General features: G+C 43.7%; 1 protein-coding gene across 2 annotated transcripts in view; it reads left to right on the top strand.

Annotated features, from left to right (window-relative positions):
* LOC307268005 (rho GTPase-activating protein 12-like) overlaps positions 1–22399 on the top strand; it is a 66930-nt gene that overhangs the window by 1686 nt on the left and 42845 nt on the right. For both annotated transcript variants that reach the window (XM_080050509.1, XM_080050508.1), the window contains exon 2: positions 5921–6707. In XM_080050509.1, coding sequence (XP_079906635.1) covers positions 6027–6707 — 681 coding nt within the window. In that variant the 5' untranslated portion in view covers positions 5921–6026. The remainder of the gene's footprint in view (positions 1–5920; positions 6708–22399) is intronic.

Genomic DNA, 22399 nt, shown 5'->3' with positions numbered 1-22399 from the left:
AGATCTGAAAAACAAAGATTATTCATTGTCATGGTTTAGGGGAAGGCTACAAGAAGCTTTCCCAAAGGTTTCAATTGTCAATTTCTACTGTAAGGAACGTTGTCAGGGAATGGAAGGACACAGGCACAGTTGCAGTTAAACCCAGGTCTAGCAGACCAAGAAAAGTACAAGAGCGGCATATGCGGCGGATTGTGAGAATGGTTGCACACAACCCAAAGATCACCTCCAAAGACCTGCAAGAACATTTGGCTGCAGATTGTGTGTCTGTACATGGTTCTACAATTCAGTGCAATTTGCACCAAAACATCTGTATGGCCGGGTGATGAGAAGGAAGCCCTTTCTGCGCCCACGCCACAGATACAGTTGCATGGAGTATGCAAAAGCTCATTTAGACGAGCCAGCTTCATATTGGAAGAAAATGCTTTGGACTGATGAGACAACAATTAAGTTATTTGGTCTTTATAAAAAGCAGATGTTTTGGTGCAAATTGCGCTGAATTGTTGAACGATGTACAGATACACAATCTGCAGCCAGATGTTCTTGCAGGTCTTTGGAGGTGATCTGTGGGTTGTGTGCAACCATTCTCACAATCCTCCACCTATGCCGCTCCTGTTTTTTTCTTGGTATGCTATGCCTGGGTTTAACTGCCACTATGCTTGTGTCCTTCCATTTCCTGACAACGTTCCCTACAGTCGAAATTGACAATTGAAACCTTTGGGAAAGCTTCTTGTAGCCTTCCCCTAAACCATGACAATGAACAATCTTTGTTTTTCAGATCTTTTGGGAGCTGTTTTGATGATCCCATTCTGTTTCACTTCAGCAGAGAGTCAAAGAGAAGTGCAACTTGCATTTAGGCACCTAAAATACATTTTCTCATGATTAAACAGACAATTCTATGAGGTTCAAGGCTTAACAACATAATCCAACCAACTTTGCGTTTAAAGTCATCAGTTTTACATGCTGTTACAGGCATTAAAATCAACAAAACCACAAGGGTACCCATATTTTTGCACAGCCAGTTTTTCACATTTTATTTTATTTCATACAACCAAATACTGCTTTTCAAAAAATCTTTGTTTGGAAAACATCCCAGTACTTAGCTGTTCCTGGTAAATTAAAGACATACCACTTTTATCTTTTTTTTGTGAAAGCAGAGTCAATTATTATGCCGGCTGAGAGGGGTTCCCAAACTTTTTCATATGACTGTATGTGGGCAAGGGAGGGATGACATTTATTTATTTATTATTATGGTCACCATAAAGATTTGCTTGCTTCGGTTATCATTTGTTTGTGTTAAAAGGTGCATTATGCAGTTTCAGAGGAGGGGGATTTGTTTATATTTGCAGAGCCTGCAGTTAGTTCAAGAAAAAAACACTCTCTCTACATGTAATTCTTATTGAATAATTCTATCACGGTACATTAAATGAAAAATACACGTGGAACCAAACTTAGACTAGAACAGGTGTGTAACCCAAACTGTGGGCCCTGCTGCTGTAAACAACAACAGTGAAAGAGTAACTTCAAACTATCTTCCATGGATTTGATTTCCTTTGTGAGGAAAGTATATTATTCAGTTGAATGAATTTACCTTAGAACATGTTCACTTCTCTGACACACCCAAAGTGACACAGGGCACCTTTAATGTTTGAGGTACTCTCTAGTATTACAAATCTGTCAACAGATCAAATAGAAGGGAAAACAACAACCACTGCAACACAATCTACATAATCAATGTTTTTATTTGTAAAAGTTGGGCTGTTTCATCAAATTGAATTGATTATAATTTAATCAAATGGGTTTTTGTGGTCATTTCTGTATGGCTATAAGTGAGATGAACATATGAGGTTAGGGTTACGATTGATCAAAACTAGTTCTCATAAGATGTAATGTTATTGATAGCCTGGGCCCCATCAGTTGATAGAACCCCAAATAGAAAAAAAACAGGACGGTTGCTTCACAGAGAGCAACAAGTTGGCGGGCAGCACTTCCCAGAGCCTTCACTTCTCTCTGAAACCATGCAGTGACGGGCAATTCAGTTGCGGCAAAATTTACTCTCTCTGGTCCTCTGCCAAGAACACAGCAGTTGAACTATAGAGTGGTGGGGGGGAGAGTGGAGTTGTAAATTTCTGCTGCATTGTGCCTTTAATAGTCCGTTTTGATTAATGAGTGAATACGTTTTTGTTGCAGTGACTCAGTATTTTTGGCCCCCACTGCAAAAGGTGAGTGATGTCATGCCAGACCCACAGCCAGCTTCTGTTCCTTGTGGTTTTTTAGAGGTTTCTCAGGCTTTTTGATAATACCTCACAGTGACTCCACATTGGATCATTTAGCCATTGCAGGCTGCCCATTTAGCTTTTTCTATAGCTAGCCAGATTATCAGTCAGCGATTCTGGAGAACACTTGTTGTCACTCTTGTCAAATGAGAGAATATCAACTCATGATCTGCTACCAGTCTGTACTGAGTGTACTTGTACACAGATTATCTTTTGGGGGTGTAAATACACAACCTATTGGGCTTTAGACTGGCAAAGGGTATGTAAACAAAGGGGGCCACCTATAGCTAGCAACATGCCCTTTGACAGAGCCAAGGCTGTGTATTAACACTGGATTACTTTGTTCAGCACGCGCACACAATATGGACAGGTAGCGAAGAGATATTCACTGATTTTTGACAACAAGCGGTCTCCAGAATCACTGACCTCACTCCACCTTTAATCTTCTAAGACAAGTGTCTCCAAGTAAGGATGCTACTGGTATAAAGAGGAAGGTGGCTGGTAATTAAAACTGATAAACTTATCTTTGGACACACAACATGGACATTCAATCCAGCCTCTGTCACTGGATGACATTTCACTTACTAGAGTTTTTTTTAATCCTTTATATTAAAACGCAATACACAAAACTCAGACTGGGTGGTAGGATGGCCTAGAGGAAAGGTGGCTGACCAGTAACCATGAGGTCTCTGGTTGGATTCCCGGCACCGGACAGGAGGGTGTTATTGTAAAACTAGCAGAGGCTGGTATTACGTCTACGGTGCCCACCATCTCTACCATTGTGTCCTTGAGTAAGACACTTAACCTCAAAACTGCTCCAGGGGCGCTGTACTGCGGCGATCACCCTGCGCTCTGACCCCCTCCGAAGTGTGGTAACTTGAGAGGGGAGATGAGAAAAGAAAAAAATCAATGTAACCATAACCAACCATTGACTAATAAAGTAACTTAACTTCAATCAGAAACACATTATTTTTCTACACGTCAATGCAGTGACATCATTGTTGCGTGAGGTTATCATGTGCGTGACTTGAAGCTCCGACAGTCTCTTGACTTACATCTGTGGCACCTCTGCTGATGGTGTGAACTGTACATGGTTTCTGAGTGGAGTGAGGCAGGGTCACAGGAGGATATGTGTGACTGATCCCCAACACCCACATTCAAATACTCACACTGATTAAGCTGAGACACTGCAGGCTAAAACCTTGTTTATTTTTATAGCACTGGTCAGTTGTTAGGAATGTTGGCTATTTTGCTTCCATAAAATGTCTTCTTTCATACTTGTAAAGGTAGGTTAGTATTGATGAAAGGTCCAACATCCACATTTAGAGGTTTATTTTAACTAGACCGTGTCTGTTTGTGTTTAGTCAGAGATGAAAATATGTATATTTCTTCTAAAAAAGTCTTAAAATAGGTCAAACAAAATTGTATCTCTTTAATGTAAGTAATCAATTGGCAAAGTTTCATGATGGGATCTATTAGGGGTGTGACAATACAGGTATTCATACTGAACTGCACCGTACTGCAATACGTAATTATGGTGTAAATAGCGTCAAGATGACGTAATGTGCCAAATGTGGCTTGTTTTGATTGCGTTGCGGAACTTGCACTTTTATTTGATAAGTAGTTCATTTATTGGAGACCTTGATTGTTCGCGACAGTATTTTCTTTTCTATACTGAAAAAGACCTAAAGGTACACAGTTTTTTTTTTTTGCATTTTTCTTCTTAACTGAGAACCCTACCGTACAGAACAGAACCGAGGTACGCACCGAGCCGTGACTTTTTTGTACCGTTACACTCCTAGTATCTATTTTATCATTGTATCTTCTTCACCATATTTCACCTTGCCTTTCACACAGTGACTGTGAATGTTCCTTGAGAGATAGTCATTCATGCATGCGTGTGACAACAGGGCTGAAGTTTGTGTTGGGACAGGCCTGGACTGGGCTGCTCTCAGACACTAAAAGCCCCGGCATGACGTAACACTGTGTGTGTCTGTGCGTCACCGTGTTGAAACAAAAACTGTTTAAGGCCCATTATGAATGAACATGCAGCCAGCAGCTCATCATCTCTCATGGGCCTCCACAGTCCGGCCCAGACTGCTCTCACTACCGCACATCTATTCTGGGTGGGAAGCTGTCAGTCTGTTACTGTGTGTGTGTACTGTGTACATATTCCTTTACATGAGGACGGGCCCCTTATAGATTCAGCAGCGTGTTCTCATGGCCTCACTAAAAGCACCTGCTCTTACCGCCTGCACTTCCAGGATGTCAGTCCAACGCGGCGACGGCGGCTGCTGCTATTTCAGGGAGGAAGAAGGAGAATATGATATGAGGGGTAGTCTTTTGCTCGGTAGCAGTGTGTCTCTTAATGTGGGAGCGCCCTCCGCTATTTATTTAGGTTGACCGACCAAGGGGGGGAGACTCTTTTTGACAGACCGATCAATGACAAGGCTTCGTCCCAAAACAAACGTGCAGCAGGAGTGTTGGTGTGGGCCCAGCTGTCCTCACACACTATACTATACTCAGTAGCTGTGTATGACTTATTAAAAGCTCACCCCATACTTTTTAAAAGGTTTCCCAACTGTGTCTTCTTGTAACTGCATTAATGTGTAATGATGCTAGAACTGCAGGGAGAGGACTCTTATGAAACACATTGCTTTACTTTTGGATTGCAGTCTCTGAGGGGAATGTATAATGTACGCCCTGGGGAGTCATTGTAGCCAGGCAGGCAGCAGGGTCAGTGTTTGGGGTCATGTTGTCATCACCCCATAGCTCCACACAGGGCGATCAGGTTACCACACCAACCAGGCTGGTTATGCTTAGCGGAGGTATCAGTTAGCATCGCAATCAGTGTGGACTGTCTGTTGTGGTTTTTAGTGTTCAAAGGGAGGAGGGTGCCATGTGGTTTTCCTTTACTCAACTCACCAGTAGACTGTGTTTGTGTGTGTGTGCCGTGTGCATGTGCGTACGTGTTTGTGTGTCTGGAGGAAGCACATCACAGTCAAATTATAGCGGTAGCACTTTGCGGTTGTGGTAACCAGGTGAGTAATAGGCTAGGCCGTGACAGGGTTGGGAGTTTTTTATGCTGAAATGGGAGTGTGTTTGTGTGGTTTGGTTGGTGGGCACAAGCATGTTCATGTCTCTGGGATAGCGTCTGCCTTAAGGCGAGACACGGGTGAATAGGGTAAAATATTTCAGATATCATCAGACTTTGCCAGTTGAAATACTTACATTAAAACAAGTATTTTCTGTATTGAAAATGTTTCTGAATTGTATGAACTGCAATGAGACTACAAATTATTATGGAAGGTTTTGTTCAATATTATGAACAAATCCTTCAGCAATAACCTTCAGAATAGAGCTTCTTGAAAGTTTAGTGCATGAGAAAAGAATAATATTGAGATAGTGGACGTCAAAGATGGTTGTTTAGGAGAAATACAGAGACGCACATAGACAAGCTTTAGTCAAATAAACACCTAAATGTTCATTTTGGACCTTTACAACTCTGAAAGAAGAAATGTTATGGAAGCTAAATACATCTCAAAATTTACCAATGCTTGAAAAATATTTTTTCCTGCTGAGTCTCGCCTAAAATCTAACTTGTGACATTTTAAACCCTTCCCTTTGTCTTATCTTATCTCCCACAGCCCAGCAGTCCCTCCGGTCAGACATGAGGAGCCATCCAGGCCCAGGTTCCTGAAGCAGCAGCCGAGGGTCAGATAGTTCCAGAGCGCTTTGTTTCCTCCTGCAGCCATGGCCACAGACAGAGAGGGGCCGGCCGTGGCCCCGGGCCAGGTCTACATCGAGGTGGAGTATGACTACGAGTACAAGGCCAAAGACAAGATGGTGGCCATCCGCCAGGGGGAGTGGTACGTGCTGGTGAAGAAGACCAACGAGGACTGGTGGCAGGTGAGGAAGGAGGAGGGCTCTAAGGCATTCTACGTGCCGGCGCAGTATGTCAGGGAGGTGCGTAAGGCCCTCTTGCCCCCTCACAAGCCCACCCTGAGGGCCAAGCCCACCGTGTTGGACATCCGCCGGGCGTCTGACGAAAACCTCAACAGGCCCCAGCCGGAGATGTCCAGCTTCGGGCGTCCTTCCCCTTCCTCCACCCCCTCCCCCTCCCCGTCCTCAGACCGCGTCACGCCCCCGGCTCTGCCCAAGGACGCTAACCAGAACCTGGGCAGTCCCCATCACTGCAAGATGGTGGCCGAACTGGTGCTTCTCCACAACAACAACAACCATCACCTCCACACCAACACCTCCACGTTGCCCAGGACACGGGCCGACTCGCCCCCTCTCAAAGTGGGGAACGGACACAGCAGAAGTCCAAAGACGTCCCCGCCTAGCGACCTGCCGGGAGACGGGCTGAGCAAGCTCCTCAACGACTCTGAGTCTGGGGACGAGCTGAGCAGCAGCTCCACTGAACTCATGCAGGTAAGACCCTACTTTACCCTGGTAAGAAGAGGGACGCAACCTGTTGATGGATGTCACTTTTTGCTGTTTAGCTTTCTTTGGTAGGTTAAAGCAAGACACTGCAGCTGAATAGGGTTACATTGACATACCGTATTATCGCGAAACTTTTCCAATTGGTTACTTACATTAAAACAATGATTTTTTCGTATTACTCATTTTTTTATGCAAATTTGGCATTATCTTTGGGATAATGGCCATTAAAGATGGTTGTACAGGAGAATTATACTGATGCAAACAAACAAGGCTAAGTCAAATAAACACCTAAATGTGCATTCTAGACATTTTATTTGATACTAGTATGAAAGAAGATAATGGATTTGCCTGCAGTGTCTCACCCTCAAAAGAATAATCAACGCAAAAAAAAACAATCACAGCACTACTGTGTTTGGGAGCATCCATTAGCGCCTTTGGTTCTTTGTAAGCTGTCTTCCAAACAGGACATTGGAAGCACTGACTGTCATGACCACCACTGCTTTTTGTCCTTCTTTGTATTCTCAGTTGTGCCTTGCGTTCCTTTCCATTTTCATCCATTCTCCGATGTTCATATTACACCTGGTGCTCATTTAGTCGTGTTGGCTGGCTTGCAGATGGCCCCTGCCTCGATCCCATCAGATTCGGTGGTATTGGGCAGTTAAGAGATTGCATGGTTCTTCACGTTCACTGTCTCTTGCACAGCTACATTCATTCATCAGCCCAGCTACACTGCAAAGCAATTTTGTGCCCCATTTGACAGATTTGACTAAAGAAGCAACAGTTGCAGGCGCTTATTAAAATATTCTACTGCTGCCCCTTGATGCGTCATTTGTCTGGCTTGTACAGATGTGCATTGTTGGGGGGTTGGGGGCGGCTGTTGCAGTGGGGTCATTAAAGACGTAATGGCCTGTTCACATCTACACTGTTAAATGGAGGGTTCTCTCATTGAGCACATTCAGGTACAAGGAAATGCCAAACACAACAGTTTGGTGGTGTTATTTATGTGGTGCTGTAGTGTGTTTCTTTTGCTCTTAAAGGGGAACATGTTATGCTAATTTTCAGGTTCAAAATTGTAATTTGGGTTTCTACCGTAAACAGTTTTCATGGTGTAGTGTCCAAAAACCTTTTATATTTCTCACAGTGCCATTGATTAATCTCCTCTTTTCAGCCTCAGTCTGAAACGCTTTGTTTTAGAGCCTGTCTCTTTAAGCCCCACCTCCAAAAAAGCCTAGTCTGCTCTGATTGGCCCTGATTCTAAATGCCAGCTAGATATAGTGGTATCTGCTGTGTGCTTAGCACAGGCAGAGGTAAAATTAGGGGGCATGGTTCTCCCATTATGATGTCATAAGGGGAGAAAAATCTGACTGGGGTTTTTGAACACAGGCTTTCAGAAATGCGGAGGTGGAGAAAAGAGAGAGGGTTGTTTTTTCCTCATAATTTGGGAGTCTTAAGTCACGCCTGGAGAGCCATAACAACCTGCTGATGTTTTTGTACTGGGTATGTTTGTATTATTACAGAACTAATGCTAGATAATCTCCCCAAAGGGTTTGGTATCTGTATAAAGTGGCTAAGCACTATGTAGGGATCCAAACTTCCTCATGCCCCCCCCCCCCCACCCCAAGATAAAATAAATGATCTACCTCCCCCAGGTCCCTACACTGATAACTCTGGCCTCCTCCCACCTCTGTGATATGTGTGTCATCACTCTGAGCCAGGGGAATGGGGAAATCTGCTGGAAAAACATAATATCCTCCCCTTGTGTGTGTGTGTCTGTGCTCGGCGGATGTATAGATCAAAGTAGAAAAAAGGGAGGAGACATTTTTTTGGGGTTGTCTGTATCCAGGCAGGGTCAGCTTGGTTGAAGGTGCTCCTAGTAGTTGCTGCTTGTGCCCTTTGTTCCACAGGCTGCAGCATGCCTCCTCCTCCACCACACCACCACCACGACAGAGACAAACAAAGAGAGACGGGGGCTTGAATAGAAACTAGGTCATATCTGTCCAGCATCAGTCTGTTGTTGCCCCCTGCTCGCCCCGGCCGTGGGGACACACTGTGTGAGCCGGAGCGTGTGCGGAGGAGTGTGTGAATTTCCATGTGCTCTGCCTCGCCGTGTGAAGGAAACTGAAAGTGAGAATGGAAAGCACACTAAATGGTGTGTGGGTCCCCAGTTGACAGGCCTCAAAAAGCCCTTATCAAGGCGAGAAAAAAAAGGCTGTTTTTTAGCGTAACTGCTTTCCTTCACCAAACCCTTTTTTTTTTTTTTTATGAATTTCACGCTTGTCAATTCACGCGGGGGCCAAAATAAACACATTTGTATGGGCAGCTCTGTGGAGTTTTTGGTGTTGTTGTCAGGCTACAGTAGTGCTGGAGAGAGGGGCGGATAAGAAACAGACAACAGACAGGATTCAGCCCCCAAACCTCCTCCCCTGTGAAGCTCAGTCCGTCTGTGGTGGCCGGGGCAGGTGGAACCCACTGCCTGGCTCTTTGTGCTGTTGTCTGAAGTTTGTCCTGTTTGGCTGGTTGCCAGGCAAGTTAGTGAATGACCACTGCATACAAAAAAAAAAATCTTTGAACTGGCCCTTTATACTTCCATGGCTTCCTGTCTTTGTTCCGGTGGAGACAAACTGGGCCTAAAATAGTGAGAGAGAATCATTTTGTGACTATATTGTACAAATAGATTTTTGGAATATGTGTAGTGCTCTCATTGACACTGGATGTTTGAGTTCCTAAAGTCTGAGCCATTGGTTTGATATTTGTCTTTTAGTATTGCTGTATAAAAATGTATTTGATACGGATCCCATCAATTTAGTTAATAAAGAGTTGTGAACAAGATCTAGTATTCATTTACGTAGGTGATATTTTAAAGTGGATAAATACTTTAGTGAAAAACACAAAAACACTTAAAAAGATTAGCTGTAAAGGTCATTTTAAGGGAAATTGGTAGAGTTTCCATTTTGGGACCAACCAGACCATGATCATGTAAGATGACAGGAAAAGCACATCAACATAAACCTTCCAGTTTATTTGTATGACTCACACAAACCGTGGACTTGAATACAGAATTAGGCCACGCACAATAACTAAAGCATTCCTCATAAATCAAGGTATAAGGTGTATTGATGCACGTGTCTTCAATGGGTTGAGCAGTACTTCCCATGACACACAATCCTAAAGTAATGTGTAAAAAATGTTTGCCTAGATTTGTGGATAAAATAAAGATGCTGTTTCATGTTGCCCTCATGCTTACTTGCCACTACTTGCAATTTTTTACTGTAATCATCCAGCCAAAACATTGCCCCCTCCCTCCCCCTCTTACACTAGTAGTCCATGAAGGAGCGAAGGAGTGGCTGCATGGATGGAGTGGTGGTGGCTACTATAGTAGTACATGGATGCGCTGTGTTAGATGGATTTGTGGCTGACATGCCAGCTGGTCACCTCCTAATTGATTAGATTTGATCTCCGGGTGACGATTAACGCCCCGGTGTCTCCCTCCATGCTTTCCATGTGGAATTAGCTTATCCCTGGGACTCTGACACAGTGGTCCTCTCCCCTCCTCCTCCATGAGCCCCTTCTTGGTGGCTGGGGGTTTGTGGTCATATTCCTGAATCCTATTTAGTTACCAAGTACCCTCCCCCCCTTGCCCTCTCCTCTAAAAGCACAGCTCCTATGCTCTTAAGGGATTGGTAAAATAAACCTCTTTTCCTCACTTCTCAAGAACCTGGCAGTGTGGGGATGGTGGGTGTTTATTTTCCTCAAAGAATGTGGCAAAGCATATGATTTGAAAGCCTCTTTTTCACGTAAACATATTGGGTTTCCCTACAGCTATTCAGTTTTTTTAAGACCCCGCTGTTTTTGCTTATTTTTTAAATTGAACATGGCCAGCACAGTCTGAATCACCCCAAAGGAAGTTATTTTGATTTGGCTTATTTATTTTACAATTACTCATACGGTATATCTTCTTAGAAAATGTGGAAAGGGGAGAGTTTGGCCTTTTTGACTGGAGGAAGCGGCTGCTTTTCTTTCCAAAGCACTGTGACCTAATAGGCGAATGAAGGCTGGTGTGTTTGTGTGTGTGTCTGTGTGTGTGTGTGGCCAGATCAGATTGTTGTTTTTCTTTTTCTGAGATGTGTCACTGAATGGGGGAGATGTGTGGTGGCCCTGGATGTGTTTGTGTCTGTGGTTTTGCGCGGTGGAGCCAGCGGGCTGCCTCTGCCCTCGCTCGCTGTCTGATTAGAAAGACCTTGAGTGGCCCTCACATCCACGCCTATTTTATACTGATTCACACAATCCCAAGTCCAAACAAGGTATCCAACACCACCAACGGGCCCTCCCTTTTTCTTTCACAATTCGGACACATTTAGCTGTCAAGTAACTCCTCGTAGTATGTGAAGTGCAACTCCCTATGGTAGTAATAACACCAACAGTAATTCCCTGAGATTACAAGCTGGATCAGTCACTCCCCTTTAAAAATAAGCCGTCTTCCAGTATAGCATTCTGTTTTCACAGAAAGCTCCTTGAAGGTTGTCTTTCAAGGATGCCTATAGCCACAATGACATAACAGACTTGTAAATGTATTCCGGACCGATTCACCTAGGGTTTTTAAAACAAAAGGAAACGGCTGAGTGGAGGCCAGAGTGTTTCTGCCTTCAGCCTGCTGTGTGGTCTTGTTGCCTGCTGACGGAGGAGAGGGCAGGTGGGGTTGGTGGGGTTGGTATGGGTGTATAGAGCGACAGGGACAAAGTGTCAGGGTCCTCATTTATAAAGGTGTGCGTAGAAACCTTCCCAAAACATTTCGTTCGCACAAAGCCAAGAATGTGCTGCGCAAAAAAAAGTTGAGATTTATAAAACTGTGCGGCGCACTGTTGCACGCAATCTTCCCTTTATAATTATCCACCTGCGGTGAATTGTGCGCAGACGATCTCCGCCCGTGTCATCCCACTTCACCTCCCAATTTCATCCCACAATCTACCATACATGGCGAATGCTAAATAGCTCCTGAATATGATGACGCTCTTAAAAAGTACGACATTTTGACTGACATGGGGAAAAAAGGGAGGCAACCAGCCGCAAAGAAAGCGACTGGGAAGGAAGAAAGCCCGTGCCATGCGTCGCTGTAACTGCCACTAAAACACAAACACACACGCGCGCGCTGATCACATATCATGATTGGTACAGTCGTTATAGTCTTTGGTAAACTGTTTTGCCCAACTTTGTACTGTATGAAATATCACGTATTAGCGAACCTGTTGGACTATATAGGCCTATATAAAATGTGTTGTGAGAAGTGAAATAATGCATTAGCCTATAGTCTATTCCAAAGCATTGTTTCCCTTCCGTGAGATCAACACATTTCCAACAACAACGTCAGATTATAGTTATATCTTCCAGGGTTAGTTGTTATGGGAAAGAGATGCATGAAATAATTTGCTAAATTCACAACATGATTTTATCTAACGAAATATTTAGTTTTAATTAATATGTTTTGCCTTAACTTTGTACAAAACTACTTTTTACACACAGCCTAAAATATTGACTTTGCTCTCCCGCTGGCCACTCACGGACACACCTCCCGACGTATATGATATTATTATAGAGTAGAACTATAAGATTACATGTAAAAATATAACCAAAACATGTATAGACCTACTTGATAAGTAGCCTAAATCAACCTACATCATTACTGCATGCCATAGACAACAGTAGCCTATATTCGCAACAATAGGTACGCACATGTAATTGATTAAATATATTGGGTGCCATGCATTTCACAAGGATATGTGTGTTTTTCCGATGACAGAGCTTTATTTCGTGGTGTTGCCATTGAGTGTCGCTGATTCCCCGAGTCAGGAAAACCTTGCGGTAGCTCTACGCATGGTCAAAAGTTTGCGTGGGAATACGCACACTTCTCCGCAAAGAATTATTTTATAAATACCACCGTTTTGCCACCGCACATTTGACCGCACATTCTGCCTGTCTACGCAAGGTTTTTGTGCGTAGAAAGCTTTATAAATGAGGCCCCTGGAGATTGGTTGACGCCAGTGAGCCGTATACTGTAGGACGGCTGCAGTGGTGAGATGAATGACATGAAAGTGCAACATTACTGGGCCTCTATTAAAGGTCACATATTATTCTAATTTTCAGGTTCAAATTTGTAATTTTGTTATAAACTAGAAAACAGTTTTCATGGTGTAGTGTCTCAAAGAACCTTTTTATGTCTCACGGGGCCATTGCTGAATCTCCTCTTTACAGCTTCTGTTCGAAAACGCTGCGTTTGACAGCTCTTTATGTCCCGCCTTCCAAAAGCTCAGTCTGCTCCGATTGGCCAGCTCAATAAAGCCGACTGACGGTTAGATTCAGGGATATGTGGGGGCGGGCTCATCACAGTTGGAGGTAGTGCTAAGTTAGGTTGGTAATGAGGGGCGTAATGATGTCATGAGGGAGATAACTCTGACTGGGGTTTTTTAACACAGGCTTTCTGAAAGGTGAAAGCGGAGCAAAAGAGAGGGTTGATTTTTTTTCCTTTTGGTGTCTCCGGTCACACCTGGGATATGTTGAAAAACCATTAAAAAAGTGCATTTTGCACAATAGGTGACCTTTAATGTGGGGCAATATACTGGATGTCTTGAATGTATGGGAGTCTATTTAGATTAGCTTGAATGTAGATGGATTGTTTATGGTGCTCTGTTGTTTCTTTCAACATGTGCTCTTTGGCTGGGCTCAGCTAAGCTGTCTGTTTGCTGACTTGTGCAACAGAGCAAAGGCTGAGAATGTGTATCAGGGGCTTAGCAGTGCATTGAAATAGCCTGCTATAAGGGGAAGGGGGTTGGGTCTCCTCTAAGTGAACTGAAATTAAAAGTATTGAAAGTATTTGCACCTAGAAAAAGTTTGGTCAATTTTGGTAGTAAATTGGATCAATATTGTGATGTGAGTTTTCTCCCACATGAATCAGAATGCTATTGTTCCTATTGTGAATGAAGTCTGGCACAGTGGCACTTGCGGACCCTGGGAAAGCTCCCCGGTTTACTGTACAGACTTGTTCCTAAACATCCCAAACGCCACAATAACCTGCTGATTACATGTTGTGCTAAAAGGATTCTTTGCCTGCAGAGTCTAAAAAAATTGCTGCCGAGCTCTATTCACAGCCAATTTCCAATTGAGCCGAAATCTTTTGAAGTACAAGAAAAGCCCATGCTCTTATTACACAACCTCGACCTCGTACATGCCACCAAATATGAGGGCAAGCCACTCGGTATAGTGTTACCATCTTCTGTGTGTTGGGGCCCCGTATTCTGGAGCTCTACCCAGAGTCTTACTCCCTCACGGGCTGAAAAGGGAGGCCCCTGCTTGTTTTCCAGTGCATACTTGACATTCCTGCCTCAGTTCCACACACACACACACACACACACACACACACACACACACACACACACACACACACACACTGGGGCAACAGGCAAGCTAACTCAATGAAAGTCTGCAAAGCGCTGGATCGTGGACTAATTTAATATTAAACTTGAGCAAATAGTCCTTCCGCAGTGTTCATGTGTCTGCCCCCTCTCTGTGCGTCTGCCTGCGATCTCGCTACATCTCTCCTCTTTCCTCTGTCTGGGCCTTTCTAGTTTCTCTTCTACATTTCTGTCTGGCTCTGTCTCTGATGCTTCTTCTTCCACTGTCCAGCCTCATGTTGCCCTCTGCTCACCTGTACTGAGCCATGTTGTGTTCTTGGCATGGGCCGGTAGTATGACATTCTGCCAGTATGATAACCTTAGGCAAATTTACCACTTACAGCTCTCTGAGTCCAATGTGTTACTTTTGTCTGGGTAAAAAAAACTATTTTTAAAGTATGACTGAACACAATAGTGGTTCTGAAACCTTGACTTTTTCAAAGCGCATTATTTTTTGTTATACCTTGAAGCCAGTTATCGGCCCCTGGTCTATTGTGGTCACAGCGACGGACAGGACACCAGTGAGGAGACGGAGGGATCCTATAGTCTGCACCAGCCATGTTTTCCCCCTTCTCCACATCCACCCTGATCCATGCCTCTGTGATACAACAAGAGGATTAAACCCCACAAGCCTCCAGGGGCCGAGCCTTCAAGACGAGACGGCCACAAGCGCTGCTGTGGACAAATGAGGCTCAGGCTTGTGGACAATCATGTCTGTTGTGTAATGTGCAAGAATTCACCGCTTTGGTTATTTCCATAAGCGAGGGCAGCAGATGTACTTAATGCTGCATTGCCCTTTGTCATTGCTAGTTAAATTATCTACTGACATGTACGTTGTTAACAGCTGTGTCCTAACTTCATATAAAGGGATAATATCTGGTAGATCTATCTTGGTCACACAAACAATAACTGTATGCGCTTTCTTCTTATAACAAAATACATCTTTATTTTTTTGAGTGTTACTTATTGAATGTGAATTTCCTTCATCATAACACAATATATTAGTCTATGTGTGTTTACATCCATGTCTTTACCAGCTTGCAATCTTCTTCACTGCGTTTGTTGGCACATTGCTGCATATCTTGGCATGTTGTTGATAAGGGGAATGGTATCTCACCGGTGGTATTGTGTCACTCACTAGTGCACAGACCCACCTGACCTGGTTCTTTTCCTGACTCTTGAAATCCTCCTTTAACGATGTCCGTCACAATGTATGTTATCATACTACAAATAGTTATGCCTCAATGGAGTTTAGAAAACCAGCAACAAATCCAAAGCTTTGCAGCACCAGTCATTCCTTGTAAGGGCTCTAAAATAGTTACATCCATAACATGGTGACAAACTGACATGACACACGACGAAAAGCATGGATGAGATCCATGAAGCTGCACAGTTTGTCGTAAAACATGACGTTTGTTTGATTGTATTATAAAATGTTAAGTGGAGACATTTGAAACCACTATTGTAGCTTCCGTCCTAAGAGAAAATGATCAAAGTGATTTAAAACAATTCTTTATTAGGAATAACCCCTTGAGATGAACCCATCCTATTTTCAATTGGTTCCTCAACAACATAGAAATACAATACCAACATATTAAGAACACACTTCTTAACATACACAAGGGGGTACACAATTCCAAGCAAAACAAACAGAACAGTTAACATGAACACAATATCAGGCCAGAATTGAAACTATAGGGCAATTCAGTTTAGTAGTCAGCCTACGCATGACCTTCAAGTAGTCCCTACGTCACCGCTCTTCAAGCACTGTCTCACTTTCCGTCAGGTCCAGGCCCTAACTCCATCACATGCACCACTGATCAACCCTAAAACATCACACATGATCCCCAAAATAGACCAACATCTAGAAGACTGATACGCCATTAAGGTGGAAAATCCCGCCACATGACATCTTTAGCTTCTTTGCAGCTCTAAAGAAGTGACGTAATAAATATAAACTGCAATGATTTCATTGTTTACCAACTGGTCTACGGCAGACCACACTGCAGATCATGTAACCAGAACCCAGTAGAGAAAGGATTCCTCTCCTCTCTCTGTCTACCCAGTAGGTTGAAATTCTCTTCACTCCAGTGTAAAGCCGATGTGCCTGTCAGCCTGTGATGCTGCAGCGTGGCGTTTATTCACACGGAGCGAATGACAGGGATACATCACCTATTTCATTTGCTCCCTCCCGCTCTCTCCCTCTTCCTCTCCTCACTCCATTGATTGCTCACAGGGATTTAGTCGGTCCCTACCCTGTCCCTCACTCTGGGCCTGCCTTACTGCTCTAGCACGTATACTGGGGACAGCATGTACCCAGAGAAGGTAAGAATTCCTAGCTGGCCCACTTTTGATAGCACAGTGATTTATTTTCCCTGTGCTTCCTCCCTCTGCTTCCCTTCCTATCTGTCAGCCAACAACCTGCGTTGATCTTTCCTGCTTTGGCTGCTTGGGACATTTTGTCTTCCAGTGGGATTTCTTTCAGACCACCAGAGTTTTTCTGTCTGTGACATTTTGACTCGACGTTCAGACCGACAGTGCCAACTAGTATGTGTTTTGATGTGGCGTTGTGCACGTGTGGGTGTAGTTGTGTGGGTTTTATTTAGCAAGTAACTTGATGGTGTTATCCACAGAGGTCCTTGTTTGCATACAAGTGATGGAGGCGCTGGGCTCTCGGTGCATAGTTACATAACTGACCCTGGCAGTGTCCATAGCCTTTTAAACAGCTGCTAGTCATTTTACCCCTGTGGCCTCCTGCCTTGGATGAGCAGGTCAAACTATGCGTACACTCAACTCTCTCGAGGACAGCGATCACAGTTCGCGGAAGTCTTTCCCTTTGTATCCCTTACAAATCTGTCTGTGTGTTGGATGTATCTGGCTATTAGCACAATGACGGTGAAGCCATTTAGATATCACTTTCTGGATATAAAAGCGCTTTTGGCCTTTGCCAGTGTATGCTGTGCTTCCTGTGTGGTGTGCTCGGTATCCGATTTCTCCCATTACCTCTGAATCTCCCTTGGGGGAATGGAGTCAGCAAAGCGCTAAAGTGGAGCGCCATCATTCCCCACTGTGCTTGGCTTTGTGTTTACTTCCCTCTTTGTTTTTCACCCACACAAGGTGTAACGCCTGTCTGCATAGGGACTCAAATTTAAGATTTGAAAGTTGAAGCAAATCATTCATTAAGTGATGGATATTCCTGATGAAATGTTTCTGTTTCTGTCCAAGAACAGAACTTGTCTTATGTTCACATCTTTTCTGTCCAAAATACAGAACACAAGTAATGTGATCAAGGACGTTGCGTGTAATTTCTGAGGGAATCCTGTGCAGCTGGTTCTCCAATAAAATGAGTCTCCTTACAGAAAAAAACCAGAGTTCAGAACAAGGCCAAATCTGATCTGCTGCGTAATCACCTTCACATCATACTCTTGCGAGGGCATCATGTGTTTTGGCTGCTCTGTGAATGGTTGCACTCTGGCTTTTTGTACAACACCGTGTATCCCTCCATGATTTAGTGTAACAGCACACTGCTCTCGCTGCCTTCCTCTGGAGAGGTACAGCTGCATCTGCTTGCCAGCGTGTGGAAGGACTGACGAAAGCATCGGAGTGTAGGCGTCTTTGAGAAACGAGGGGCACGGTGTCTCCGTCATATGCCACTGCTATCTCTAATTACCTGTGGTGGCTGCCAACGTGACAAACGATGAGGTGTGAATTGATCAGCATTGAAATAGTTTGGCTAGCGGCTGTCTTTCCGGAGGTCACTTACTGTGAAAGGGAGATTAGAATTGTTCTGTCACTGTCACCTAGCAGCTTTAGGTGGATGCTTAGAGTTTAAACAGGTGTGAGTTACTGAGGTGTGATGTGAGTGACCTCTACAATCTGTTAATGACTTTGTTATTCTCAGTTTATTAATCTTTTTATCAGTGGCATCATTTTACTGTTGAATGCGTTATTGCGTTCTATATCATACGTTCTGGTTTTGAACGTCCCTTGTATGATAGTCGAGGATATGCTGCTCCGACAGGTCCTGTAACAGCCCTGTGAATGTTACAGCTGAATTGACTTTCCAGAAACTCTGTTTTTGTCCTCAGAACTTTCCACTAGCAGCTGTCACTGAACCCAGATACTACAGTTGAAAACAAAGGGGATACAGAGAGAATGCTCACTGTACCACTGTGGACCGGTCTGGATCCTTCTACCAGCCTCACAGCTCTATACCCAAACAGTCACTTCAAGCAGGCAAATCCCATGTTAACACACCATCAACGCAAGTCCAATAATTGCACTCAGATGGACTTTCCACTCAATGGGGGGTCTGCCACCAAGCACTGCCTTTTTGGGGATACAGTCCACCTCTCTGTACATTTTCCTCAAAGCTGGTCAGAAATAACTCGTAGATAAAACAGAGACAGTAGGAGGCAGTGTTATCTCCAGCACATGCAGGACACTTCCGAGACCAGCAGCCTCCCAGTGCCCTTGTATTTGATGGCAGAAGGGCCCTCCCACTGTCCATCTATGAAATGGATATGCCAGCAGTCTTGGTGTTCCTTTCATGATTCCATGGCTCTATTGGCTGGTTTGATCACCTCTTTGTATAGTTGATTAACATCTGGTTGATTATACTGTCTGGGATGATTGCAAAGTTTCAGATATGAGATTTAAGATATGAGATAAATATTCTAAGTTCCAACCTTAAACATCACAAAGGTCAGTTGAGTGCAGCAGATGTAACCGTTCCCTTTGTTGTACTCTCTATATGAGCCTCTGTTGTTTGGGCGCCTTAGCATATAAACCTGTGTGTGGTATACCGATGTGTGTGTGCTTTTGTTTTTACAGTGAGATAACTGCTACTAGAAGATTGTTTTGTATGGATTACATTAAACCTCAGAAACAGACCAAACCTGTGTGCCATAATCATCTAAAAAAAGTGTTGTGGTCCCTCACTGGGTAATCTTCATGCACCAGCGACTGTAGGGCAGAGGGGCTTAAAGGTCAGCCCAAGCCTGGACAGACTGCCCCTGCCTCTACACGTATTCTAGAATGCAATCGTCTTACATATCTGGATTAACGGGTTGTGTACAGGACATTCCTGGGTTAAATCCCCTGCGCCCCCCCCCCCCACACACACACACACACACACACACCCACTCACACACACACACACCCACACACACACCAAAACTCTTGTTCAGCCTACACCAACATGTTCTCACATTTCTCATCTTGTTGAAAAATTGCCTTTTTGCTAAGCTATTGGTCTTAACCCTGATTGAGGTAGTGGGGGGCAAAACAAGCCCAACACTGTCCAGAACCAAGTGTGCCATACTGTTGTTTACCTAAGACTTTTAGGGAGAGGCTATTTACTGCGTAGTTCAATCCCTTTGTTGTTGCCTAATTCAGAAATTCACTCTCCCTACTCGTGTCTCTTTCTCATTGCCTCTGGTGGTAATTGAAAGGCAAGTAATCTGTCTTTCTAAGAGTGAGGGGTTAGGTGGCTGCTCCGTGGCCTGGGCCAGGACCCCCTGATGATGGCCAGTGGAGAGGTTTGTTGTTGATCTGCCAGCCCAATCCCCATGCTCTTGAGCCTCTATTGATCTGAAATGAGTGATCATTTGCAGCCATGGTGACATATTCAAACGAGACGGTGGCCATCGGCACTTTGATTAGGTTCCACTCAAAGAACAAAGAACAAATTTGCTTCCAAGGGCTTTACAATGTGTAAAGCAAACACTGTTCTCTGTCCTCTCTACCCTTTACTTTATTTTTACTTTTGTCTTATGTAAATAGTCTTATACCTTTGACTTTTTGTCAAAGAACCAGATATCGACCGACACAAATCATCTTGTTTTGTCTTCTTGAATTAACAAAGGGAGAGTTTATTTCCCATCTAAGCCTTCGAAGTGGCCACCTGTCACTCACGTAACAAAAAATAACCATCAATTTTACTTTTTTAACAAATATTTTCCCTTAGCTCATAATTTGGATGCACTTCTAAAGAAAATGTGTAAGCGGTCTCATTCCAGCTCTTATGAACCATCTCTGTGCCCATTTGGGCTCTGATCCAGTTATCCAGTATCCCTTTGTTACTCAGGAGCAAACCCAACGACCCTGTTTGCTTCTCCCATCCAACCCAGTGGCACCATTGCCCTAGATCCCTGTCAGCACCGCTCAGCAGGAGAGGACCACAGCGCGGTTACTGAGCCCCAGTTCCTGCCCCGCCTGGTGCCCATTCTGTCAATGGACCTCGGACCATTTGGCAGACAGAGAGATGTCTTACGTGCCATTGCCGGCTTGACAAAAACAATAGCACCATTCTCGCTAATGTGGCAAGTCATGCCCTGTGGAAATTGAATTGCTTTTTACACAAGCAGTCCTGTGACGATCAATTACCCAACCGACAACCTTTTATGGTTCACTCGGAGGACAAAAGGGAACAAGACGTTCCACTTGGACACATTAGAGCCTGGGAAAGTGTGGCTGTATGTGATAGTTAGCTCTGTTATGGTTCACTGGGATTATTTACCTGGAATTTACATGTCTTTTCCAGTAAAATCCTACTGAGAAATGACCAATAAGTTCCTAATTTGTGTTCCAAATGTAGGGCAGTTGGGGTTGTGTCAAATCTTCTGTCATACAAAAGTAGGTGGGTGTCACATCGCCAAGAGCATGTCGGTGTGTGGATCAGGAGGAGGCGGACAGTCAAGAGTTCAGTATGTGGTCATGTTTTCAGTTTGACATGCGGACCAGCAGCCAGCTGATGATGCAGTTCATTTTTACTAAAGACCCCCAAGCATGTGACTGGGCAGTATAGATAACGAGGCAGCCCTCTCCCTCTCTGACAGGGACTGCACACAACAATGGCTTTACAGTGGCTGCTCTGCTACTGGAACTTTTCTCTGGATGGGAGCACAGAGCAGGGGAGGGCCGGCTCTGGCTTGGATGTCTCTGGGTAGTGGGCCGAGTGACCCGTGACCCATACGAACGGGACACAATGGACCTTTCTGTCACTGCATCTCCGCCCACAGCACGCACACATGCACACACACACAATCGAACACCCCCCTGAGTCATGTTATGTGGGCCAATGGGTAAATGGGCTGGAGATTTAAATATGGCCTTTTAATTGTGTGTAGCCCACATTCTCTATCACCACAGGGCTCTAGTCATTACTATGCATTAATCTCCAATGACAAATGCCCATTACAAGTAACCAAAACCCACACCAATGTGTTCTTATGATATACTTATTAGGGGTGGGAAAAAAAATCGATTTTCCGATTAATATCGATTCTCTCTCGAACGATTCTGAATCGATTCAGAAAAGTTAATAATCGTTTTTTTTTTTTAATAATTTCTTTTTTAATAATTTTTTTTTTTTTTTTTTTTGTAAATACTAATACTTCCTGCGCCATTGCGCATGCACACCACACATGTGCGAGTTGTTTCCAAAGTGGCTTCAAAAGGGCTGAGAGCAGCAAACCCATCACTTGCACAGGCTTTATCTCTGCTGAATTCCAAGCCATACTTTTTGTACAATGTGTTGAAATGACATAGAAAATAGATAATAGAATAGAAATCCTATAGAAACATGATTTACGAGATTAGAAATAAAATAAAACTGAATCGGTTTAGTTTTTACATACTTCCATATTGTGTTGAAAGCTGCATTGATTATTGCACTGTTCATAGAAAGTCATATTTGTGACAAGAAAAGCTTTTCTCTTAATACAATATTAGAGAAGGTAATTCATCTGTTGATTGTCTTTAATGATCATCACAAAAGTAGGAAGTGATTAGCAAACTCTGAGTAGCAAACTCAGATGTGCATATAAATATATTTTTGAAATTCACACATGGGTATGTACATAAAAAATGTTTTGCATTGAGATGCATTGAAAATCGATTTTGAATCGAATCGTTGACCTCTGAATCGGAATCGAATCGTGAGGTGCCAAGAGATTCCCACCCCTAATACTTATACTAATGATCTCCAATTGTGGTGTTATACTTTTTCTTTTTGTGTTTTATTAACTCAAGGATGTAGCTTTATTTGATCATATTTCCTAGTGCGGCTTAGTTTTCAATAATGCATTGATGTTTTCCCTTTACAATTCAATAGATTCCCCTCTTGCCATGACTTCTTTGGTTTTTACAAAAATTGCATGTATATCTTCCATAAAGAGGGCATATCTGACAGATAATGTGCGCTGCTATGCCTCAGCTAGCACTAACTGCAACTAT

The sequence above is a fragment of the Ammodytes marinus genome (genome assembly GCF_949987685.1).
Source record: "Ammodytes marinus genome assembly, chromosome: 21".
Taxonomy (NCBI): Eukaryota; Metazoa; Chordata; class Actinopteri; order Uranoscopiformes; family Ammodytidae; genus Ammodytes; species Ammodytes marinus.
The sequence above is the reverse complement of the archived record's forward strand: the minus strand, read 5'-3'. Positions and strand labels throughout refer to the sequence as shown.